Source organism: Parus major, chromosome 20 (assembly GCF_001522545.3).
Source record: "Parus major isolate Abel chromosome 20, Parus_major1.1, whole genome shotgun sequence".
Lineage (NCBI taxonomy): Eukaryota > Metazoa > Chordata > Aves > Passeriformes > Paridae > Parus > Parus major.
The window spans coordinates 7,665,113-7,690,836 of NC_031788.1; the positions used below are offsets into that span (position 1 = coordinate 7,665,113).

At 49.0% G+C, this 25,724-nt stretch overlaps 2 protein-coding genes across 6 annotated transcripts in view; one reads left to right on the plus strand and one right to left on the minus strand.

Annotated features, from left to right (window-relative positions):
- Positions 1-5,691: 5,691 nt before the first annotated feature.
- Positions 5,692-8,922, plus strand: FNDC11 (fibronectin type III domain containing 11; the record flags this gene model as incomplete). The annotated part of the gene is made up of 2 exons (XM_033519180.1): positions 5,692-5,907; positions 7,936-8,922. Coding segments are annotated over 2 exons (1,203 nt in total), but the record flags the coding sequence as incomplete, so codon positions are not given.
- A 722-nt stretch (positions 8,923-9,644) lies between these two features.
- The window catches only part of HELZ2 (helicase with zinc finger 2), a 29,949-nt gene continuing 13,869 nt past the window's right edge, over positions 9,645-25,724 (minus strand). For 3 of the 5 annotated variants that reach the window (XM_015647141.3, XM_015647146.2, XM_015647145.2), the window contains 14 exons: positions 24,466-25,249; positions 23,966-24,041; positions 19,144-22,654; positions 18,241-18,326; positions 17,735-17,866; positions 17,333-17,500; positions 16,982-17,123; positions 16,389-16,505; positions 15,773-15,965; positions 14,848-14,982; positions 14,394-14,612; positions 13,955-14,111; positions 13,297-13,464; positions 9,645-12,820 (listed from right to left, as the gene is read on the minus strand). In XM_015647141.3, the coding sequence (XP_015502627.1) occupies positions 12,696-12,820; positions 13,297-13,464; positions 13,955-14,111; positions 14,394-14,612; positions 14,848-14,982; positions 15,773-15,965; positions 16,389-16,505; positions 16,982-17,123; positions 17,333-17,500; positions 17,735-17,866; positions 18,241-18,326; positions 19,144-22,654; positions 23,966-24,041; positions 24,466-25,249 (6,013 nt within the window). In that variant the 3' untranslated portion in view covers positions 9,645-12,695. The remainder of the gene's footprint in view (positions 12,821-13,296; positions 13,465-13,954; positions 14,112-14,393; positions 14,613-14,847; positions 14,983-15,772; positions 15,966-16,388; positions 16,506-16,981; positions 17,124-17,332; positions 17,501-17,734; positions 17,867-18,240; positions 18,327-19,143; positions 22,655-23,965; positions 24,042-24,465; positions 25,250-25,724) is intronic. The other 2 variants (XM_015647144.3, XM_015647142.1) reach the window with 1 other exon arrangement.

Here is a 25,724-nt window from a genome sequence, read left to right on the forward strand (position 1 = left end):
ACATTTTCAAGAGCCTCCTCTCCAAAGAAGCTGTGATTTACAGCTGAAGCACTAAGTCTTTAATCACAAAACATAAGTCCATGTTTCTTTTAAGACCTCTTGAGCTCCTCAAGCAGCAGCCACTTCAGCAGCCCTCTGTGAGCCAGAGCGACACCAGCTGCTGCTTGAGCTGGTGGGAGGAGAGCAAGGTCCATTGTATCGGCAAAGGACATTCATTTGCCTCATCCCCACATTGATGAATTGCTCCACTTGCCCGTGTCAGGCTCCAGCACAGCAGAGGATGAACAGCTAAAGCTGCACTAAGCCCACACACTCCATTGAGCTGGGAGATGACTCAGAGGAGGCTCTCAGTGCAGGTGGAGGTGACAATAAACACAAGGGACAAAAGCCAAATGAGCAGGGACTCTGCTCTCCCCACTGACCCACTATGAGGCAGAAGCCTGGACCCTCCTCATCCCCTGTCCCTCTGTTCAATGGCAAGACAGTCAAGCGGGTCCTTGGACAGCCCAGCCCCAGTGCTCTGCCACAAAGCACACAAGGCCACGTATGGCACCAAGCTTAAATACCTTTCATCCCACTGCACACAATATCCCAGCACCTCCCCAGCTCTGACAGGAGCAGTGCAGTGTGTGTGTAATGGCCGTGGCCCCCATTCCTCCCTCTGCAGAACCCAGGCAGCCCTGCCCAGGGGACCCAGGGGATTGAGCAGGGGGAGCAGCATCTCCCAAACCACCTCCTGATTCCACCCAAGGCTTCAAAATATGTGATTTTTGCCTGCAATCTGTCTCAAATGCATTGTGCAGTCTGCCCACCCCACGCACACCCCACCTGCCTCTCCCCACAGTAGGGACTGCACGTGGCAGCAGCAGCAGCATCACCCAGAGCCACTTCGGGTCAGTCTCAGTTCCGTGAACAAAAGCTGCTTCCCCAGCTCGTTTCCTGACAGAGCTGATGGCCTGTGCCCCTCTGGGGACCCAGAACTTGCTGGGAGGCATCAAGGGAGGGAATTAAGAACTATTTCCTCTGCCAGAGATAAGATCTCTAAACAAGCTTCTCAGCCAAGAAACTTTAATTTTTTCATTTTACAGGTTTTGCAAGGGAATCTTATTCTCCAGAATTGCATCCGCCTCCAACCCCACTTAGAGCTGCCAAAGCCTGCACTTCCCCCGGGACCAGCCTGCAAGCAGCAGAGATGGATGGGATGACATGGGCATGACTTCACCCTTCTGTCCTGCTGCTGGAGCCAGGGGCTCTCAGGGTTCCCAGAGGAGCCCCTGCTCTGGCCCTGTGCTGTATCCCCTCCATCCCCCCTGGATCAACCCCCCAGACCACAGCCATAGAGTGCCACAGCCCCTGCCTCAGCATAGGGGATGGATGAGGCCCTGGGGAGAGCATCCCTGTGAGCAGCAGCAAAGTCCAGCATGACTCCTCGCTCTGAGTCTGCTCCCTCTGCACAGATCCAGCTCCACAGTCACTCCTATTTAACCCAGGAAGGGCCAGTGTCTGGTCGTGTGAAAGATGCTCGTGCCCCCCCACCCCCCCGGAAAGCTTTCTGGGAATCAGCGAGGGCACTAAACTGGCTGTGCAGAGTTCACCTCCCCTTCTCTACAAACCCAAGCAGGTTATCTCACTGTGAGCCTCAATCCCTCCTTGTGGCACAGACATGCCACAGTCCTGGCCTTTCACACAGACAAATGTTCCTTAAACCACTGTAGCATTCAAGAAATAAAAGTCCCTGCCTTGCTCCTGCCCTGGCAGTTTGCAGTCCCCCTTGCTGCTGTGGGATCAAACGCTTCAGGCTGATTTATCCACGGGAGATGGAAGCCCAGACAGATGGGAGGGAGCACAAGCCCAGCCGGGCGATAAATCACAGCAGGGCAGCTCTGCCTGCCCTGCTCGGCGGCTGTGCCGGTCACCGCGCTCCCAGCGGGATCAATGCCCGAGCCCTGAGCTGTGTCCATGTCCCGTTCCTTGGGAAGGGCAGATATCCAGCTCCCCAGGCAAGCTGCACCCCGGCATCATCCCGGCTGTGCTCCCCGCCAGGCACAGCCCGGAGCAGCGACCAGGGGACAAAGCCGCAGGCTCAGCAAGCTTCTCATTTCCCGTATTTGCTCTCCCACAGCCGAGGAAACGTGACCCCCTTGGGAAGTTTCCTGGAAAAAAGGGAAGCACGCTCGCTGCTGGAATGAGGCTGCCAGCAAGGGATGTCTCATGGGATCTGGGACAGGACAACCTGCCTTGAACTTACGCTCAAGGACATCTGTCTTGCAAAGCTCAGCACAGCACAAGGAGATTCGAACGGGCTTTTGATGAGCTTCCAGCAAGATAAAGGAGCTCCCCTGACCCCGCTCCATCTCCCTGAGCGAGATCATCAATAAACCAGAGCCGCTGCAGCCTGCGGCTCAGATGGGCTCTCCACTCTCATGTCCGCCGGAGTCGGGTGCTTAAATTAATGTCACCGCTGGAGAAAGGAGGGGGTGCCCACCCCAGGGGTCCCCTTTGGTGCCAAGATTTGTCCAGGCTGTCCATCCATCATCAGGGGAGCAAAGAAGAGCCTAGGAGACAACTGCTCCTATGGAAATATGGGGCACTCAGCCCTGCATGACCGTGAGGCTCAGACCAGGGAAGATTTTTGTCCCAAACCAGTCTCCAAACCCCCAAATTTATTGACCTGCTGTATGCAAACAGCACTACAAAACTCTGGCACGTCCAAGCTCTGGGGCTCCTTCCTCGGGTGCCATTGGTGGGTGTAATGAGCTGGAGATAATTGCAGCCTCGGGGACACAATTAACTCTTTCCTGCCCTGGTCCAGCTGGGGCTTTTGCATCCCACAAGAGCAATTCCCTCCCTCCTTCCCCCGGGTTCCTTAGAAAACTTTAATTCCTCTTCCTTCTCAAAGCGAGCCTCTGAATCAGAGTCTGACGAACGCCACGAGTTCACTGATGTGTGGCTGTGATTTAGAGTTGGAATATATTTGGAATGTATAATTTATTTCAGGTATTTGAGGCACCAGTGAAGCTGGGAGCAAGCAGTGAGTAAATCAGTCATACCCTTGTGATGATGGGGGCTGCAGCCTTTATGTTGCTCTGAAAATCCTGCTTCCACACAGCCAGGTGAATATCATGAAGGATGGGTACTATTTGGGGCTGCAGGGATAACTCAGGCACCCTGGAGGAGGTGATGCTGGGAGACTTTCATGACAGTGCTGCCATTGGGACACAACCTCTAGCAGAAAGGTCAGTGGTGCACAGCCCTCTGTTCTGGGACAGTGATCACCTTGAAGTGCTGCCCAAAGAGCTGCTCCAAACCTGGCACCCACCTCCACCTGCCAGGTACCACCTGGAAGCAGCAGAAGAGGAACCAGACACAAAGTCCACCCTCCTCGCTGCCTCTGTGGTTGTTGCCTTTACAGCAAGTCTCTTTTTCAGAAATGCAGAAGATGTGAAATATGAAGACAGAAATTGCCAGCGACTTTTAATTTGGGTTCTGCCAATTTTTCTGTTCCAGCTATTGATTTTCCATAAAGATTAATCCCTGCTCCCAGCCTTATCTGACAGGCACTATCTAGATGTTTTGCTTACCCTGAGTGGGGAAATATATGTTTTATTAAGTGTCAGAGCTCACTAATGAGAAGAAGGAGGAAAATCAATTGTCTGCTTATATCTTGATCTCAGACAGGACTAACAAGTTCTTTATTTTGATGCTGTGGACAGGCAGAGTGACAAACAGAGTGACAGTGGCCGTCAGCTCTGTCATGGAGACAGCTCAGCTGATGAGGAGGGCAAAGGGTTACATGGTGTTGAAGGCTTCAAACACATTTGTATGTGTATTAATTCAAAGAGATTCATAGAATGCTATAAAATCCTATAGTTGAATTGATCCCTGATGGAAAGTGATGGAAAACACTAAAATTTCTGCAGACTCTAAGCAGGTTTATTCTCCTATCCCTAAAACCAAGAAAACAGCAGCTCAGGGTAGGGACAGCCAAAGGGATTCCATTTTTCCATGCTAAATTTGGGATTCAGGTTAGTATTTATGGCAATAGAAGTACAAGCAAGGTCAGTGCAAGTCTCTGCACAACTCCAGCCATAACCCCATTTCAAACACATACCACATGCTGTGGTTATAGAAAGTGCTCAAGTGAAAGGACATGAGCATTAAGGTCCCCTCCAGACCAAGCCATCCTGTAATTCTATGATTCCATGATTCCTCCTTGGGTATCTGGCACAGAGCCCAGCTGGAAAAGGAGGCAAGGTAAGCTGGACCTCCACAGGACTCTTCTCATACCCTCAGACCACCAAAGCTGATTGGAAAGGACAGCTCTATTTCCCAGCACACACAGTCCAAACAACAGGATCGAGACCCATGACATTCATTTCCCACAGAAACTTTGTGTAATTATCAAATACTAATCTCCGCTGGCCCTCCTTTCCAAACAAGGCTACCAACCTGCTTTCACTCATATTTGTTATCTCCTTTGTCTGTTAGAGGATCACACCTGACAGTTGTATAGTTAATCTCTTGGCAGCTGTGAAATGAAATGGTAAGCTCTGGCTGCCTTGAGAAGATGCATTGATTTCTTAAAATGACACATCGCCTCCTCCCTTGATGTTCAAGCAGGAGCTCAGGGCTGGCGTTATGGATCCTGCCTGTCATTCAATTAAAAAAGCTTAGCGGAGATACTCCAGCTGAGTGCACCAGACAGCATTAAGGCTAAGCCCTGACCCAAAGATTTAATAGCAGGGAGTACAAAGGCACCTTCAGCCCCAGAGTCTTGACCAGCTTGCTGAGGAGTTCACCAGTTGGGGTATGGAGCTTGCCACCATGAACCAGACAAGGCACGCTCTTCTCCACAGTAACACAGCTGACTGGGCAGCCAGGTCCCATAGGAAAGTAGAGCAGGAAAATCCCTTCCCAGAAGGAAGTTTGCTGCACTTAATGGAACATATAATATCCTATTTCAACACAGCTCTTTCATAAGGATTATGTGTTTAACAAAACTCTTGACACTGTGAAACAGCTGCAATCTTACTGTGGAGAGTGAAGCATTGGTGTCTGGCCTCAGATGGACTGTGCAAGATTCTCCCTCAAGACGCAAATAAGCCCCCATTTGCAGCAATAGCAATATGCAGCCATAAATCCCAGAGGGCTTTATCTGAGATTTAGATCAGATATTAGGAAGAAATTCTTACTTGTGAGGGTGGTGAGGCTCTGGCACAGATTGCCCAGAGAAGCTGTGGCTACCCCATCCCTGGAAGTGCTTAAGGCCAGGTTGGATTGGCTTGCAGCAGCCTGGGACAGTGGAAGGTGTCCCTGCCCATGCAGGGGGTGGACCAAGGTCCTCCCAGCCCAAGCCATTCTGTGAATCCATCACGGTTCCATCGTGTTACATTCCACCTTCCCCGGTGCCACCATGCCATTGTGACACAGCGGTGGGCATCGAGTGCCGTGTGCTGCCCCATGTCAGCACTTAGCAGACGCTGCAGACACGTCTCGTTGCACGGCAGAGCAGGTCCCCTCTCCCCACGACGCCCGCTGTCACCGAGCCTGAAGCCTCCGAAGGTCCGAGGGACCGGGGAGGGGGAAAGCGGCCGGGAAGGAGATTACTGGGATTTACTGCCATCGCTACCCATGGCAGGGGCGTGGAACGGGATGAGCTTTAAAGTCCTTCCGACCCAAACAATTCTGTGAATTACGGAGGGAAGGATACGAAAGATTCCAGGGCTTGTCCTGGTTCGGCCGCAGCTCCCCAGGCCGAGGGGTCGCCGTGGCAACGGCCGCGTCCTGCCGGGCCTGGCCGGGCCGGGCCGCGGGTGGATCCGGCCGGGCCGCGCCGGGACCGGAGCACCTGGACACAGCTCCCGGGGCCTGAGGAGCACCTGGACACAGCTCCCGGGGCCTGACAAGGTGGGCCGGAGCCCGAGGGGGCAGCCCCCGGGACCTCTCCAAACCCCGGCCTGGGTGAACACAGAGCCCCCTCCTTGGGTGATGCAGCCCCCGCTCCCCGGCTGCAAACAGAGCAGCAGTGCAGGGAATGCAGCCCGCCCTCCCTGGCAGGAGGGGAAAGAAAAAACCAAAAAAAACCCGGGATGTAAAAGCACGGGAAAAAGCAAGGGAAAACAAGCACAATGACAGCTCGGTCTGTGGGCAAACACATTGCTCGGCAGAGCCAAATCCCTCCAAGAGTGGGGAATGTCACCTGGCACATGTGCTGGTCCTGCTGCTTCATACACGATGCCGGGAGCTGGCACTGCTTTGGTTTAGGTCGGGGGTTTTTTGTGGAAAGAAAAACGTGAAAAGGAAATACAGCTTGTTTTTCTTTTAGTTGGCAGCTCTCTTGGAAGATAAAGTTGCAAATGAGTGACTTACTATAAACTGTGGTGCAGCTCAGGGCCAGACAGCTGAAAGGTTTACAAATGCTTGGAATTCCTATGAGGAAGTGTTATTAGTTCTGTTATGAATTTAGGGAAAATGAGACCAAGAAAAATGTCTTTGTTAAGTGGATCTCATTATCTAGCTTCTATAGGGCATGTAAGAATGAAGATATCCCAATTAGAGCTTAGTTTCAGAATACTGTATTTATTTTGTTTTAAAATCAAGTGTATTCAGCTTGTGAAAACCACCTAAATATCCATCTGAGTTCTCATTACAGTGTCACTGAGAACAGGGACACAGGCATTTATTTAGCTAATTGTTGTTTGTGGTACATAAGCTGTGTGAGCCACAGGCACTTCAGCTAAAGCACAACAAACACCTTCCACCTTGGCACAGATGGCACCATCAGCCAAGGCACATTTTTGCCAGTAAATGAAGTATAAAATCATCCCAGAATGGTTTGAGTTAGAAAGGACCTTGAAGCTTATTTCATTCCAATGCCCTGCCATGGACAGGGACACCTTCCACTATCCCAGGCTGCTCCAAGCCCCATCCAACCTGGCCTTGAACACCTCCAGGGATGGGGCAGCCACAGCTTCTCTGGGCAATCTGTGCCAGAGCTTTACCACCCTCACAAGTAAGAATTTCTTCCTAATATCCCATCTAACCCTGCCTTCTGTCAGTTTGAGGTCATTCCCTCTTGTCCCCTCACTCCAGAACCCTGTAAACAGCTAAGATTAAGCCAGCAAAAGTGGTGCTGTAAGAACCACTGCCCAAACACCCCCACAGCAAACTGTTACCTCTTTACAGGTGCTTTACATTTATGTCATTCTCTTGTTGTACATTGCAGAAAAGCAAATAGACCTCATGGTCTGAGATGATGCAAACTGAACCCAAAGATAGGGAAAGCAGCACATCACAGAAAACACTGTCAGATTATTACTGTCAATCCACTGGTGAAGGTAGAAGCACAAGGAAAACGCTGTCATTCCTCTTGGAAGCTGTTGTGAGGTGGCACTGGGTGGATTGTGTTGTTCTGCCTGCTGCATTCCAGCTCACGTGGGGGCAGAGGGTTAATTTGAGTCACCAACGTGATTATATAGCTGTAGGAACTGGCTGAGGAGATGGGCCTCAAACCTCAACAGCCTGGCAGATTACAAAGAGAGAAAAATAGGCATCTCCAGAGAGGCAGAAGAATGGAAAGAAATTGCTTACAGGAGTACAAAGGCAGCTAATTAAAATGAAACAAGATAATAAGATAGGGAGAAATTTTGGCAGAGTGTATCAGAGAATAGTTCCTGTCAGTGAATCTATTAAGTAGAGGTAGAACCTCTCAAGGGCAGGTAGAGGGAGACCAGTTGGAATACATATAAGTAGAGGATACATAACATTAGAAACCATACAAGTATAAAGGATAATTCCTCTGAAACTACATCTAGTCTGACAGTTCTTTATAAGCTAAGCTTTAATTAAGAGAGAAGAGTCACAGCCATGATTGTACTCCCTCACAGCTGCTTTCCCTTTGGTTCTTAATGTTATTATTGTTGCTTTCCTACACAGCACCCAAGCTTTGGAAACATGGCTAAGGTTTCGCATGAGTCTGAAACCACTTCGGACAGTACAGCACCCAGAGAAGAACAGGATGACAATGCCAGCATGGAGCAGTACCTGAGAAACAAAAACCTTGTTCTGGATTTCCTGCGCTCTGACCTGAACCCCCACCACCTCCAGTACCACTGGAACAAAGTTCATCTTCTGAAGAAGTGTTACTTTTACTTGAAGTTTGAACCCAGACACGTGTGCGTGAGAGACCAGAACAATATGATGATTTTTGCTGACATCTTGCAAATAGCAAACCCCTGCCAATTACAGAAGATCAAGAAGGTGGGAAAAAAACAGACTGAAATCCAGCTGGCACTTTTAACTGAGCTGTTGGAACAGTTGGAACGAGGTCGGGAGGAGCTCAGCCGTTACGTACAGATCTGTGACGTGGAAACTTTCCTCTCCCAGTGGGACTTGAATATAAAGAGAGTGCTCAAGCTCTCCATGTTTTTCAATAAGCTCATCTCCTTGGAGGAGCCAAGGAAGCTCCATGTCAAGCATAGTTTGGTGTCACAGATACATCTTGGAGGTGCTCTACACCCTCCCATTAATTTTTCTATCTATACTAAGAAGCCGCCGATTTTTGATCGGATAGAGTCGTTTGCATGCCAGACCTGGGCCCAGCTCAAATGGTTCACTGAAAGTCAGGAGTCACACCTTGAACGATGGCAGCTGGAGATCAAGCTCGTGACAGATGACAGTCAGACAGAGCCAGGATACGGTCGGACCCAGGAAGTCATCTCCAACCCGTGTGTAATCAACCACCTGCTGCCTGGCAGGTTGTATGAGTTCAAAGTGAGGAGATCCGACACTCACACGCTCGTCTATTCGCAGTGGCACGACTGCATTGTATTGAAGACAAAAACTCACCCTACTGAAGACACCAAAGAAGCCCCCAACCGCAGCCTGATGAGGCGGCTCTCGAGACCGACTCCCCCAGTTTAATGGTTTAATGAAAAAGATGAGTAAGAGTAATTAAAAATAAATTGTTTAAACAGTTTGCTTAAAATCAAACTAGTTCCGTTTTCAATAGCAATTGTACAGGTGCCTTCCCAAAATCTTTCCAGGTTAGCAGTAAGCCATTTGAAATTTTCTGCAAAAAAGAACATCTTTAGGCAGCATTTGGGACTCAACACTTTTGTCCCACTGCCAGAGGCAACAGGTGGGAGCAGCCAGAACCAGGAAATCTTGCAGGACACCTCCAAAGCAGAGCACAGGAGACAGAAGCATCTCTGCCATCCAGTGCTTTCCATACACTGAAAGATGTGAAACTCAGTGTCAGCTTCTTCCAACGATGTTTTGGGTTTTTATTGTTCTTCCTCCAAAATACCTGAACTCTTAAGCTCTTCAAATCACCTCCCCAGACTTATGTCCATCACTGGTTTCTCTCACCCTCTACACCCTATGCCATGTAAGTACCTAAGCATGACTTTACCCCCTATAGTGCATGGAAAGATCACTTTAATAAAAAAAAACAACAAACAAACAGCCAAAACCCAACAATTAATAATCCCCAAGCCTCCCAGCAAACAGGGAAGGGTAATACATCAATATGTAAAAAATTATTTTTCTGCCTAAAACCTGCAATTAATGTTAATTTTCTTTTTTATCATTTGATTCAGTCCAAACAGAGCTGTTCCCACACAGATTCTAGTCAAACCATCACATAAATAGACCTTTTCATAATAAAATTTATTATTTAAATAAATTCAAATCATTTTTACAATTATGGCTTAAATATCAAAAAAGGAATGTTGAGGTTCATTCTTATGAACAGTCAAAGCAGATAAAAATATTTGTATCCAAAAGGTCATTTGAGGTTTGCTGCAAGTCACAGACATACAAAAGATAAAAACCTGCCCCATTTCAAGTTCCTTAATTCAGACTTCATGCCACTTGACATTTCATTTCTAGTTTTAAAAAACCCAACAATTTATTGCAGTAAATTGATTGTCCTACACAGATCTGTCCAAATCCTTAAAAACAGTCCAGCCAGCCTGATGCTGGGCTCACTACTGGCTGCCTGCACAGGTTCCCCTTGTTCAATTTGTGCTCCAGCTCTAGCTAGTGCTGAGGAAATTAAGTTAATGCTGTTGGATGAACTGACATTTGTGTCCTGCAGCCATGTGCTTTTGTCTCTGTCTGTGGAGAACACAGAGCCTGTGACTGAACAGACGCCCTGGGCACCATGCTTCCAGGGTGTTCCTACTGGGATTACCAAAAGTTTGGTATTTTAAGAATATTTCTTGAACATAAAATTCTTCCAAAAGTAAATTCAAAACTCTGCGTGCAAATGAAACCAGGCTAATTTGAACTGTCTTTCCTCTATTGATTTCTATGATTCTCTCTGTGAGCATAAGGACAAGAACACGATACTCAGCTGTCACTACAGTCTATAAAAAGTTTAATTGCACTTTCTGCTATCCCTGACTATTGCATGACCAGCTCTCCAGGAACCTGCTGACAGCACCAGCAGCCCTAGGGCCCAGCCTGGCTGTAACTGCTGCTTGGGTGCATTTCCTAATCACCACTTATAAAAATACATCCTCAGAGGAAAAAAAAAAAATAAAAAATTAACATGTATATTGTCTTGTAACACAGAAGTGATCAAGCAAAACATTTCATTCTACCTCCATGGAGTAGAAATAAACACTTTTTTTCCCCACTAAGGACAAAGGGACCTGCTTCATGAGGACTCTCTCTTGGCCAAACCCCCTCCAAGGGCACTGACTAAGCCACTAAATCTGGGTTGAGTCTCCTTGTTTGTGTTACCTGTATGAAATAATCAGCACAAAACCCAGGGGAGAAACTCTTCACTTACAGGAGATCATGAAAATGAGACCCACTGGTTCTAAAGGAACCAAAGTGCCATTGTTAAATGAAGCTGGCACTGTGCTAAAGTCGTTATCCCAACAATTCCAGCATTTTTTGCAATTCTCCATAGCATCTGAGTTAGATGATTGCATTTCAATAGTCCACAGAATGATCCCCAGACAATCTTATTTTGGAATTTCAATAATATTTGCTAATCAGGCTGGTGCAGAATCTTTTAAGATCCCACGCAGGATGACTTCAAATAGGAACAATGAATTTTACACCTCTACCAGCTTTTACCAAGCATCTTTAGAACCAGCAGGAGATACTTCCTATGGGTTTTTATCCTTCATGGAATGCCAGCCATATGCCCACTCTTATGCTTTGGTAGGATAAGAGCAAGCTTGGGTGGTCTTTGGCATGCAGCTCAAACCCCCCAAAGGCAGACTGCAGGAAGGTAGCTTAAACTAGGAAGAGAACAACAAAACCTCTCCATAGGTTCTGGAATCAAGTCTGACACAGATTCAGTAGAAGAAACACAGCAGTAAATGGAGACTTTTCCAGACACAATGATTTCCTATTGCCATTCCTCCACACAAGAAAGAGCCACGCTGGATTTCGGTTGCAAACAGGACAAAATTCCTCCTGCCACAGCGCTGTGACATCACAGGGATCCCTGCCACAAGGAAAACTTGTGTGATTGCATCTCAGCTCCATCCCACATGAATGTCTAAGCACAGCCAAGCATGTGGCTTGGGGAGAGCCGAGGCAGGCACTTCATACATTCAGAATTGAAATGAGATAAAAGACACCCTCCCTCAAAACTGTCATGCTTCCAAAAGCAGCTCTGTGATTCTCAGAGGGCACCATTCACCACAATACATCTCTACCAGCCACATGTCACCGGGTGAAAGCAGCCTCTCTGATGAACCACAGCTTCCAGCTCACAGCAGTTTGGCTACAGAAAATATAAAAATACATTATACACATACACTCGTTCACTGCTCTTAAAAACTCAGGCCATAAGGCTGTGAAACAAATTCACGGAGTTAAAAGTTAATAAATTAAAAGCAGCTTTAAAAAAAGTGGGGGAGGAAAGGGAGGGGGGATCAACAGGAGATATCAAATAAAATTCTGAACAGTTTAAAATGGGCTGACAAATCCCAACTTTTCCTGGTAGGAGAGGTCCCCGCTTTTCGTTGCCTTTATGCTGGTGAGGACAATCTCCTTCATACAAAGAACACATAAATCTATTTACAAAATCACCTTGGTCTTGCTGTTGCGATATTTACATGCTTAGAGAACATTTTGGCTAGACAAAGAGTGGTGCATGCATCTCTTGTTGCTTTCCTCCTTCACTTAAAAAAAAAAAAAAAAAAAGTAAAAAATAAGAAGTCTTAAAAATTTCCTGTCCTTGAATTTAAAATGAAAGGCAGTACTCAGAAACTTTGGTCCTCCATGGCAAACAGCAGCTTACTGTACCACTCCACTGCATGCAGTCATTCCACCCTGATGAAAGGACTGAGCATTTGATCCCCAAAGTACAATCCCGACAGCTGGAATAAATATTTGGCCCCCCCAAACTGCAGCTGCAGTGGCAGGTAGGATGAGGGTTCTGCTGAGCAACTTACAGTTACAAAAATAGTATCATCATCAGTAAAGTCACATGCCCATCATCTATCTCCAATGCCTTTTTGGTTTGCTAGAATTGAAAGTTCCTGCCCAAGATTGCACTGATTAAAAACAGCTCAAGATGCTGAAGCAGATGCTGAAGCTGAGTTGTCACGGTGCAGGAAGCTCCCAGATCCCCTGCTGCATTTGGCTCTTGTAGGTCATTGAATAATGGAAAGTTTTGGTCCTTCCCAAGGCACACATAATGCAGTTCAGGCAGAGGAGGCCTATCCTCACCGGGAGATGGCTGAGGACCTCCTGACTCGAATCTCCTGGGCTGCAGTGTAGCTGTTGTGCTGGTAGTAATGCTGGAGCAGTCTCCTCCACAAAGGGTTGCACTCCAGGAGGTACCGGTTCCCTGTGGGCACAGGGATGGGGACAGCAGGTTAGTGGCCAGAAGAGGCTGGGCTGGGACCATTTTTGTCTATAACCTCTAGCTAAGGGGGCTGGGTCACTTGCAGGGACATAGATATCTGTGAAATCCCAGCTCCCTGATATGCTGTCATATCTATGAGCAGCTTCCCTACACATCACAGCCTACACCTGCATGATTAGGAGCAAAATGAGCAGCCAGATTTTTCTTAGGACAGAGCTCTAGCATGAAAGCAACAGAAACAACAGGGTCTAAAACAATGAGTGTGAAAAAGTAACTACACTTGCTTGTATTCAAGCTGTGAATGAGCTCTGCTTTTCTCAGATTGCCCAGTTTCAAAAGCCCAGACTAAAGGGCAGAAGAATAAAGCAAGACCACTTGTTGTGCTAGTTTGGATCACCACCCTTTTATCTGAGAATCCTATTCCCCTGAAGGCTTGTGCATGATCCAAGGATACCCACCTATGATGCAGAGTCCTTCCTGAGCTCGTGTGATGGCAACATTGACCTGGTTTGGGTCAGTAATAAACCCCAGGTATTTCTTCTGCCAGCTCTTTGTGGGCTTCCTATCGATCTCAGACCGGGGGCAGGAGCGTACAGTTGACAGGATCACGTATTTCCATTCACTTCCTAGAAAGTGGAAGCAGACCAGATTTTCTTAGAAGGAAGCATCTGGCCATTTCTCTATCCCACTCACTTCTCTGCTGCCACCCTCTGGGTTTCTCCAGCTCTGGAGGCTTTGGACTCCTGATCATTGCTTTCCAAAGAGAACTGTCTTCTGACAGTTCTTTAACACCCTTCTCAGATATAGAAGCACTGAATCACAGAATGATTTTGTTTGGAAGGAACATTCTGTGTTCCAGCTTCCCTGACATGGGCAGGGAGCCTTTCACTAGAAATCTTCCACTGGAGACCCTCCACCTTCCTGCATTCAGCAGCCTCACCCTGCCCAAGAACTCCAGAGGCTTCCAAAGGATTTATTATAATCACAGATCACCCAGAAATCTGGTCTTCCCTGGCTGAAGTGACCCTGTAGGGTTTGCTTGAAGGCTGTATCTGTGAGGAGCATCTCAGGAAGGCAGGAGGGGACAGACCCAACCTCCCCTTCCCATCCCCTCACCTTGACTCTTCATGATGGTGCAGACGGTCACGCCGCGGATGCCCTCCCTCTGGAGGCTCTTGTTGATCTCGGACACCTGGGCACTGTAGGGGCTGAGGATGGCGATGCTGTCCGGCCGGATGGTGCCATCTAGTGTCAGCTGCTTGGCAATCCTCACCTGGGGGGACCAGAGTCCTGCTCACCTGCCAGCGGAGCCGGGGGGAAGAGCACCCCAGCACCCTCCCCAGTGCCGACCTTAGGATCACATTGCCCTACACCTGTTCCTGCCCAGGGGCGTCCTGGTGTGCTCCAGACCCGGGAGGCACCAGGCAGACGCTACTCATCTTTATATCTTTATATCTTTATATCTTTATATCTTTATATCTTTACCATCCCTCCACAATTCCAGCACAACACCATCCCTTCTGCACCCCCAGCAATTCCCCAGGACCCTGCTCACCGCGTGTGCCACTTCCTCCAGGTTAGCTTTGGAGTTCTCGTTTCCTTCCTCAGTAGAAATCATGAGGGAGTGCTCCTTCCCTTCCACGTGCCCGAAGATGATGGGGCAGCAGTTGTTATCTCTATGGTGGAGCATGCTGGGCTTCTGAACAAGCTGAGAACTTGTTCTCAGCCGCCTTTCATAGAACTCCTGGGATGGGAACTCACAAATGCTCTTGTGCTGGCAGAGAAAAGGGAGGAAATTGAGGTGAATGAAACCCAAGGAGCTTCTCAGCCTGCAGCATCTTTCTGGGCAGGCTTCACCCACAGTGCCATTCACCTGGAACTGGCACTGGCATATTCCTAGATATAGTCCTGTGTCTAGGAAGGGGAAGCACTAATGGAGACTATCTGCTGCTTAGGGCAAGCCTCGATTTTCTGTGATGGAGAGAAAGCAACCCACGGGAGGGCCTCACCATGCGGTACTGCGTGTCCAGCATCCACGCCTGTCCCTGGTAGCGCTCAAATAGAGACATCTCCATGCCAAGACTCTTGCAGACATCGTTGTTAACCACCGGCCGCAGCTGTTTGTGATCCCCCAGCAGAACAACCTGGAAGGAAGAGCAGACTCCTCAGCTGCGAGGTGGTGGCACTGCAAAGGCCATCAGCTCTTTGAAAGGCTGTTTGTGCACAGACATTCAGTGCTACCTATTTATGTTCCGTTTACAGCAACCTCAGCCAAAGACCACATTGGACATGATATAAATATCCTGTTCTAGATAACGTTTCCATCTGATGGGAGGAAAACAAAGAACCATAGAATTCCGGAATCACAGAATGGTTTGGGTTTGAAGGAACCTTAATGCTCACCTCTTTCCAACCCCGTGCCATGGGCAGTGACACCTTCCACTAGACCAGACTGCCCCAAGTCCTGTCCAACCTGTCCTTGAACATTTCCAAGGATGGGGCAGCCACAGCTTCCTGGGCAACCTCTGCCAAAGCCTCACCATCCTCTCAGGGAAGACTTTCTTCCCAATATCTAATGGAACTCTGCCCTCTGTCAGTGTGAAGCTATTCCTCCTTGTCCTGTCACTCCATGCTCTTGTCCAAAGTCCCTCTCCATTGCTTTTGGAGCCCCTTTAGGCACTGTAAGAGGCTCTGAGGTCTCCCTGGACCCTTCTCTTCTCCAGGTTGAACAGCCCCAGCCGTGTCTATGCTTCTTGTCACACGAATACTTTGTACGTGGGCCAGAATATTTTTTCAGTGGCAGCAAAACCCACCCCATAAAGAAGCACAAACCTTAAAATCCTATCAGGTCTTGTAAGAGCAGCATGGTAAAGGATGGAAAAGGTTTGAGAGCCCTCAGCAGCTGTCCCAGAGACATCTTTGGCAGGGACATACCTTCTCAGCACGGCGGTGGCAGACCAAGGGGATGAGGGTCTCGGGCTCTGTGGACATGGCACACTCATCAATGATTATCTGCTTGAAATTGAGCTGCTCCAGGGCGTTGGCAGATGAGACAGAGCAGGTGCACAGGATGACATCGTGACGCTCCAGCTGATACGAGCGACCTTGTGACAACCAATTTTTGTACCTAGTGTTGATGCAGAAAACACCAGGTTATGCATAAGGGAACATCTTCAGATTCCTCATGCAGGAACCAGGCAGAGGTCGTGCTTTCCCAAATGATTATGGCCTCACTTCCCTCCCCAGGATGAGCTGGTCTTCCCAGAAAAGGGCTTTGGATGGACACTGTAGGAAATGTACTTTGTCCTGAACTCAACAGGGCAGGGGGTCTGGGTGCAGGATACAAGAGTCACACAAGCAGAATAGGAATTTTGGTTCAGATGGACAACAGCACCAGTGCAAAAGGGATTCTGAGGCTCTGTGCTGTACCTGTAACCTCCAGCTCATCATTTTTTATCACCATTCTGAACACACAGTTTATTAATCTGTGCTTCAGAGGTGACACAAAGCCAAAGTCAGCCATCTCTCACCACGGTCTCTTCCTACTCACTCCTTTGTTTCAGCTTCTGTGATCTCCTCTCTGTTCCTCACCCGAGCGTCAAAGTGACAGATCTTCTCCCAGCAGGGGCTGGGCGCCCGCCGGATGCGATGATGCAGGATTATTTTGCTGAATAAAGAGTCAATATATAAATATTTTCCCTCAACACTGAGACCTGAGTGATTTCTTCTACAGTGAAGCAGACCACACCACCTGCCTATGTGGAGAAACCCCATTAGCTAAAAAACTCACAGCCAGACTTTCCCATCTTTGTACACCAAATAATTCAACTTGAGGACATAAAATACAACTGCTTCCCTTTAGCAGCTGCACGCAGGAATGAAGTCAGAGACATTCAGGGCTGTTCCAGAAGGAGATGAAAACATCTATGGAGTTTTCAACAACTTGGATTTCCTGACTAGGTGCTACATTAGAATGTACACATTCACTTGAAAAAAATAATTACAAATTATTTAGAAAGCAGGTTAATAGTGCTGCTCTGCAGTGGTAGAATGAAACTATTTGCTCTGGTTTGTTCAGCATTACTGATGCAGAAGCTACCTCTCCCCAGCATCCTAGGAGCCTGCAGGGCCATGCTGTCCTACCTGAGCTCATGTTTTGGCTTTGCATCCCGTAGGGATTTACGGGAGATGTTCCGGTTGCTCCCTGGGTATGGGAATTCCATTGTCTCAATGGCCTCTCCATAAACCCTCAGTGGTTTCAGGTTCTTCACCTTCAGCAGCATCTCTGGAGAAGGAAGGCAGCTCTGCTCAGACAGCAGCAGGCACTGGTGATGCTCTCTCCCTGCCCCTCACTCATCATCCCATCTCCACTGGTCCTCGCCCTACAGTGCAGGGTCTTCTGTAAGGACCAGCCCCACTTTCTGCCCCTCCACACCACATGTTCTCCCTCCCACCAGTACAAGCCACTTCAGGGGCTTAAGATATGATAGTTACCAGCAACAACATCAACAGACTTGTTGGATGGGCCACAGTACAAGATGCACTTTCTCTTCTTGTCCTTTTCATCTTCCAAGCATGCTGTTTTGTCCTTCTCAACACTCTCCTCATTCAGTTTATGGAACCAGTAGACAATGTGAGTTCCAACAACAGTCTTCCCTGTGCCTAGAAAAAAAAAAGGAGTATGCTGAGAACATTTTAACCACAACACATGCTCTGGATCAGCATCCAGCTGATGAGCCACAAAATCAAGAATGGAGGGGACTGCCTTGCACAGCTGTAGGTGATGCCAGCCCACGTTCCCTTGTCCTGGCTCACCGAGGGTCCTATGGAAAGCAGCAGATCAGTTCTCACCTGCCATCCATACCACAGCAGGAGTGTTCTGCTGTCCCCCCTTACCTGGTGGGCCTTGGATGAGCATGAAGGATTTTTTTAGAGCATCCAGAACAGCCTGTTTCTGACTCTTGTTAAGTTTCCAGCTGTTACCAGGGATATCAAAGGAATTTTGCTGCAGAAATCTGGATGTTGTCACTGTTACAGCAAAGAGCCAAGAAAACAAATTTAAAGTAAGTTACTGAGGGCAGCACAGAAGTGATTCAGCAAGAGGGTGCAGCAGGTACCTAGTGATGGTCCATTACAAGACCACCTAGAAATAATCCTCATCCCATGCCAAGATACTCTGCCCATGAACCACGTCTGTCTGTCCTGGGGATGACACTCTCAGCTGTGCCAGCCACCAGCAGGGCATCCCAAATTACACAGCAGCTCCTCTCATCCCCTTGTCAGGGGAACCTCCTGGTGTGGGAGCATCAGCCCTATGGCAAGGGCCCACAGAAACTGCCAGGGCACCTGCCTGGCCAGAAGCAAGTAGCCACAAGGTAAGAAAGGTTAATATTTGCACTTACGTTTTTGAGGAGGTTCGTGGCCCAGGGCGATGCTTTTAGCAAGATCAGAGGCATACTTGAGCCTCCAAAGTGCTTTTTCTTTCCGTCTGACAGACAAGGAAAAATAGGAATGAATGGAATGTAGCATAAAATAGCAAAAGTAGTAATTCAGCTTTGCATAACAGCTTTACTTATTCTTTCTCTCTGCTTTGTTATTGCATTAACTCCTTCCACAAAGAACTTAAACCACAAATAACTTTAACTTAACTCTGTTCCTCTGCATCTGGGACCATCTCTCAACTTACTGAAGAACTGAGCCTGTAAAGATGTTGAGAGCAAGGAACAAAACTACTGTCCCAACTCTGTTTTGTTATGGCCCACTCCCTTTTACTGGATTAGCTTCCAATGTTTCCTAAAATTCATGATGGAACAGGAAGCATATTCTGCCCTGAGAATGCTACAGCATTGGGGGTGCATAGCAGCCTTTGCTGTGTATGAGGAAGGGCAAACTAAACATCAGCTCTGATTTAAAAAAAGCAGAACTTGTTTTGCAGCAACAACAAAGGGGAATGATTTGGAAATCAGGGAGCTCTTCTAAGCAAACCCCACTCCAGAGCTTCACTTGGCCTTTTATAACACATATTGCAGCAACCTAGTAATATAAGAAGCTGGTCCTGAGGGAAATTTCAGCACCTTCCCCTATCTCCCCATTCTAAGGGACAACCAGAAGAGCATGATAGCCTCTGGAGAGCAGACCCAAGGAATGCTGCCACAATCCCCAGAGACACACAGCCCAACAGTATGGCCAGTCAGAATAAAGATAAGGGCAGGTTTTTCAGGGGATCAGCCACAGCAGTGAGAAAAGCCCATGGGGGTGCAGCAGAGGGGTCCTGTGGGATGCCAGGTGAACCAGAGCACACTTACATGTCTGGCAGCATCTTTGGAATGAGCTCCACCGTGAACCTGGCAGAATCCTGTAAGACCTCCACAGGGATGGTCTCCATAGACATATAGTGGATGTAAAAATTCATAGTCTGCTGAGCAGACCTGTCCAGCTTGTCATCATCATTGAACTCCTCTGTGACCCCGTGAGCCACCCAGGTGTAGGTATCAGGATCAACCACAAGTTTGTTCTCCAATTTGCCATTGTCAAGCAAAGATAGGTTCTGGAGGCCATGGCTAAGGCATTCCTCAGTATTCTGGGGGCTGTTGGGAAGCTTAAGCCCACCTAAACGAATGCACAGGTAACAGTTTAAGAAGTCCACTTCAATGGAGCAGTCCTCCAACCACTTCTTGTTCAGCATAAAGCTCCCTTGCAGCTGTCCTTTGCTTGTCCTTTGCTTTGCCCACTTTATTTTAATATCATGGAGGACAATCGAGTCGTTCTCAGCCACGGCACACGACGCAGACTCCATGGCACTCATGGGCATCCACACCTTGTTGTACTCCGTCGGGTTCTTGTACCTGTCCTTGGACGGCAGCGTGGCATAGGCCGAGAAGCAGTCGATTGGCTTCTCCATGTGCTGCAGGCAGACCTCAAACCCCGGTGTGACACACCACAGCTGCACAAAGGGCACCAGGAAGCCGCGGCTGACGTCGGTGGTGAGCTGGAACCACAGCGCGTCACCGGCACTCAGCTCCAGGGACAGCTCCATGTAGTGGGAGCAGGAGCTTTTCCGCACCCAGCCTATGTGCCGGTGGTACAGCTCCTTGCTCTGCCGCAGGAGGGACGCGGCCTTGTCAAACTCTTCGTTCCTGATGGCCGTGAGCACGTCTTGCCACGTCTGGGTGCGGAAGAGGGTGACGCTCTTGTCGCAGAGGGGTCCTTCCCGCAGGCTCTGCTCCTTTGTCTCTGCAGAGTACATCCTCCTCTTCCAGGTCAGCCTGATGCTGCTGCGCTGCTGGATGAACACAGGCTGCTCTATCAGCTGAAGGGATCTGTAACTAATTCTCTGGGGATCCGGAAGACTCTCATTGTTCAGGGGAAACAGGGCTTTAAAAAACCTGCTCATCTCTTCGATATCCACCACAAAGGCAATCTTCTGCAGGACTTGGTCCTTCAGCTGGCAGGCCATCTGCAGGGAGTGGGCTCTCTTCTCGTACGTCATCGCCTGGGTATTCTTCCTGTTGAAGTCGTGACAGAGAAACTCAATGTCGTCCGCAGAATAGATGAGGGGCTTCTTGCGGAGCACAGAGTGCAGGTGCCGCTGGACCACGACATCCACGTAGCGGCGGATGGGAGAGGAGGCCCAGGTGTAGGAGTCAACATGCAGGGAGTAATGGCCTGCCTTAGACTGGACAGTGGAGTTGGAGCGACAGAAGTAGGAGCGGCTGAGCAGTCTCCTGAACTCCAGCACCACTGGGGCCAGCTTTGGGTGGATGTCATCAGTGACAACGAGGTCGAGCATCTTCTGGAAGTCATGGGCATTAGCAGCTGACTGCAAGTGCTCCCAGATGGGGTCCAGAAGACTGAACTCCACATTTTTAGGGGAGTCTTGTCCAGGAGGCATTTCTCCCAGGTGATGTAAGAGATGGATGGACAAAGGAATGATGTGGCTGTACTTGTCTTTCATTTGTGACAGCTGTGTAAGGCTTGGCTCACACTGACACCGGAGAGGAGTGACATTTCTGGTCACCTCCTGATTGGTGAGGAACTCAGCCACAAAACTATTGAACATGATCATTAACTCCTCTATCATCTGATGGGACCCCCTGTTACCTGGGGAACTTTCCTCATCCAGCCGGTCATAGAAACAGTCCTCCTGCAGCCGAAACTTCCGATGGATCCTGGAGAAGTGATAAGCCACAGCTATGCAGTCCTCCAGGGTATCAAAACGAAGGGCCTTTGCTGCTCCCCTGTAGCAGTTCTTAATGCAGAGCTCTGCCTCTTCGTAGGACAGCTGCCTGTCCGAGCGGATCACGGAGATGGTGAAGATTCCCTTTAACATCTGATCAGTCTCCTTCTCTACAGTGACGAACAGGGAGATCACCCGTCGATCCTTCTGCGGCAGGAGGCTGCAGACATCTTGGCTGATTTTGGGTGGGAACATGCACAGAGGCTCCTGGTTGGGAGCATAGTAGGTCACACCTCGCTTCTTTGCTTCCAGATCCAAGGCACTCCCTTTGGGAATTATGCCAGCCACATCTGCAATGTGGATCCCAACCTCATAGTGACGCCCAAGATCCCTGATGCTGATAGCATCGTCCAAATCCCTGGCACCTTGGGGGTCAATAGTGAAGGTCATGTAATTCCGACAGTCCTTCAGAGCTTCCTTGGTGAGGTTTATGTTGCTGTTGGAGGTGTATTTGGCTGTCTCTCTGGTGACAGCAGCTGGGTATTTGTTCTCCAAGCCATACTCCAAGGCAAGGATCTTTAAGCCTTCTTCCAAAGTCAGTGCTGCCTGCAGGATCTCTGTTATTATCCCCAAGGGGTAGTAAAACCCTTCCCGCCAGGAGATGACCTGGACACAGAAGAACTGGCACCTCCTTGTCTCCTGGCTGATTTTCTCACAGCTGACCACTTTGTACTTCCCATTGACAAGCCTGCGGATGGGAATGACATTGGGTTTCTCCTTCAGCCCCGGGACAAATATTTTTGTGACAGTGGGATCAATGGGTATCATCACACGGGGATCAAACTCATCCATCATGCAGATGAAGGTCCGTTCTCTCTCGGCACGCTTCAGGATGCCCACCACCCTCCCCTGTGGGCGGTGGCTGCTGCTGTTGCCTGTGCTGTTCTGCAGGATTTCCACCAGCACCTCGTCCCCAGTGAAGGCCGTCCCACAGTTAACTCTGCCTTTGATCTGGATGTTCATGGCAGGGGAGTCATTGAGGGTGAAGGCAGAAGCTCTGTCGAACGCCTCTTTGACCAGCTCGCACCTCTTGTACATTTGCGGGTGCATATGCAGGTACTGCTGCATCATCTGAGAAGAGAAGCTGACATACTCCCACTTGTCTTTCCACTGGTTTGAAGCCTCAGACTTCACATTCAGCAGCCCTTCATCAGACACTGTCACCAGCATGTTCTTGCTCTCATCTAAGAGCTCCTGGAGGATGGGATCATCAGGATTCATGCTCTCACCCTCAGAGCTCAAGGAGTCTGTGTCACAGTCTTCCTCATCCCCCTCCAGGCTCCTGCTCCAGCTCTCCTTGTCACACGCAGCCTGTTTGATCTGAGCCATTGTCAGATTCTCTGGGAAGATGCTTCCATTATCAATGCACTGCTGGATGAACCGTTTCCATACTTTGCTGCACTGGCCGTGGGAGCACAAGGCCACGGCGTCCCCCACCACAGCCACCAGCGACTGAGCCCGGGTCATGATGGTGTTGAGCACTCTGGCCTCGTTGAAGAACTCGAGGTGGTGGGAGGCTGAGACACGCAGGCTCTCGCTGGTGTGGACTGTGCTGATGATTATGACTCGAAACTCACGCCCTGCACCAGAGGAGACAAGGGAAAAGTCACCCATGAGAACCCAACAGGGAAGACCCTGCCTGGCTGTCACCTGTCTATACTGTGTCACATGGCCATGGACTGATGTAACCTCGCTCAGCTGCAATGTGGGGGTCACCCAGTGTGGGTAAAGCAGCTCTTGGTGATCATGAGATCCTCTGTGGATGAACCAGGGTGGACATCACAAGGCACCACCACCCACACACCAGGGAGGAAAGGACAGCTTGGAGATGGGATAAAGACAGATCACTTGGGCAATGCAGCCATGAGCACCCAGAGAGTAGCCCGGTGTGCCCAGTGCCACCAGCAGCCCCTCCTTGCAAACACGGGAAAAGTTTGCTGTGAATCTCAAATTCCCTGAGGAACTGAGGGTCTTGCAGGAACAAGAGCAGTGATCATTTGCAAGGATCCCTCTCCCCTCAGGAAGAGTTGTGCTGATCACACAACAAATAATAACCAACAAGAGGCATCCTAGTGATGTCAGAGCTGGGAAGAGGCTTTAAAGAAAGGGTGTGGAGATCACAAACACCCCCGGGGGAAGTTATTCTCACCAGGAGGAGTCCCAGCTGCACAATAAAAAAATAAAAAAAAAAGATAATGAAAACACGGATGAGTCATAAACTAAGTCCTTGAGGACAAAATCAGCCTTATCCCTCTCTTGTCATCCAGAGCAGGAGACTCCTCCTCTAGTGAGCTGTTCTGTGATTGGTAGCCATCCTGGTTTCAATTCCCTTCTGTCACCCGCCTCCCTCACTGGTACTTAGGGCTTCACATGATTCACACATACTCAAGTCTCTGGGATGGCACTTACAGGGTTTCTACCCTCCTACAAAGAAACATCCATATATTTGAAATGAGTTGACAACTGGCTGCAGATTTAATTCGGTGTGAAATCTTATTCACTCAGGAAAAGACAAAATCAAAGATCTACCAACCCAAAAGGAATGGAAATCAGCCAAAGGAGTTCCAGACACTCCCTCCTAATTGGTGTTAGGTGGACTGCATTGGTGGGAGGGACATGGCGAGGGCAGGGGAGCTCTGCCTGGCAGCACCTCCCAGACAGTATTTTTCCACAATAGCCAATATTTTGTATTTTAACAAGGAGGAAAATGTAAAGATGTTGGAAGCTCCTCTGCTAACACCCCAATGTCTCTCCCCGCTCCCTGTTACACAGTGGCTGTAGTTGCTCTGGACCCTCCTGTCCACCAGCATGACTGCAAAAGCTGTGCATAACACACACAAAAGACCCCAAAATGCAGCCAGGCATGAGGAACTATTGCACAAGACACAAACCTGGCAAATTTTCGTAGTTTTCCACCACCACATCTTGTAGATGATTTTTCCTCAGCTCTTGTCTTGTTGCAGAAACCTGGTAAGAAAGAGGCACAACTGAACTCAGCTCAGAAATGCCCCCCAAGCACCAGGGTCCCTCATCCTGCCCAGCTGCAGATTCTCCAAATTACTTGAAAGCAGCCACATTTCTGGGCTGACTTCAGCCAGAGCTCCCACTGCCCTGTCATTAACCTGTTTAGAAGAGGCTGACAGAGGAGTTTAACTAAGTCATCCCACCATCTTTGCACCAACCACCCAGGACACACTGGAGATTCCACAGTGGAACTCTCCCACAAATGGAGAGTGCCTAAAAAAAACACTGAATGCACGTGAGACCCCAGATTTCTTATTTTTACTAGCACAAATAATAATAAATAGATTAAAAGGTCTTTCTTAGGGAATGTTTAGTCAGCAGTGCAGGCACAGCCCCCTCAGGTGGAATGCAGGATTCCTCTACGCACCTGCGTCCCATGGGAGACCACACAGATTTTCTTCAGGTCCTGGACACCCCACTCATCTGGCCACCTCTGATAGATCTCCTTCACTTTCTCAATCACTTGTATTATCTCGGAGACATTTTGCCAAGAAATCATAGAGATATCCCTTTCAGCCACACCAGACACATGGCAGAACATGAGGGGATAAATTTCGGGATGGGGTGGGATGTTCCCACTGGCTTGGATAGCATTGCCATTGCCGATGTAGAAGTGCTTGGAGATGAACTCAATAATTCCGGCCGTGGAACGGTAATTCTCATTGAAGATGATCCTGCTCTTCATGGCCACCTCATGCCTCTCCCTCTGGTAGAACTGGAAGAGCCGGTTCAAGAGGGTGTGATCAGCAGATTGCCCACTCCCAACACTGAACAGCTTTGGGGTTATCTGCATGTGGTCCCCAGCCAGGACAATGCGGGTGTCAAAAGTGGCGTAAGAGAGCGGAACCAAAGCTTCGCACTCCAGCATCTGCGCAGCCTCGTCGATCATGATGTGGGTGAAGTAGCCTCGGGGGACCTTCAAGTCCTTGGATAGCATGGAGGTGGTGATAATGATGTGGTGCTTATCAATCTCGGCCTGCGTGGGGTGGCGGAAGGAGCGCTGGTCTGGCGAGAGGCAGCAGTACATCTGGGTGATGGGGTCCGTCATGTTGATGGACCGGTCGGGGGAGATGATCCGCAGGGGAACAGCCCATGGATGCCCCGTGGTCACGTAGTTGTGAAAATACTCCCGGATGTAAATGTCAGCAGCGCTGGAGGGCAACAAAAGGGAAAAGCATCAAGGAATTGTTGGTGCTGTTCCTAAATTCTGTGACATAAAGTTCTCTCACATTCTGCAGCACACATCCAGTTTCTCTCCTGGCTCTGGTGACACCACACTTGTCACAGCAGACATTTACAACTGCACAAAGGAACCAGTGCCTACGCAGCCACCAATTCCCAGCTTCTTTCAATAGTATGATTTAAAATAGGAACTGGTATTTGGGACTACAACATCTCTTGAAACACTTATGGAAAAATGTGATGTGCCCAACAAAACCTATGGCCCTGATGCTGTCCTGGGCCAGCCAAGTGACAGGGAGCTCTCCTCTGACAGCAAAGCATTCCCATCCACGGGTGAGACAAGACTTACAGGAGAAGCTTCCGTGCAAGCAAACAGCCTGGAACAGGCTAAGATTAGCAGTCACCATCTATTATGCATTAAAAACTGAGGCAGTAACAGCCTGC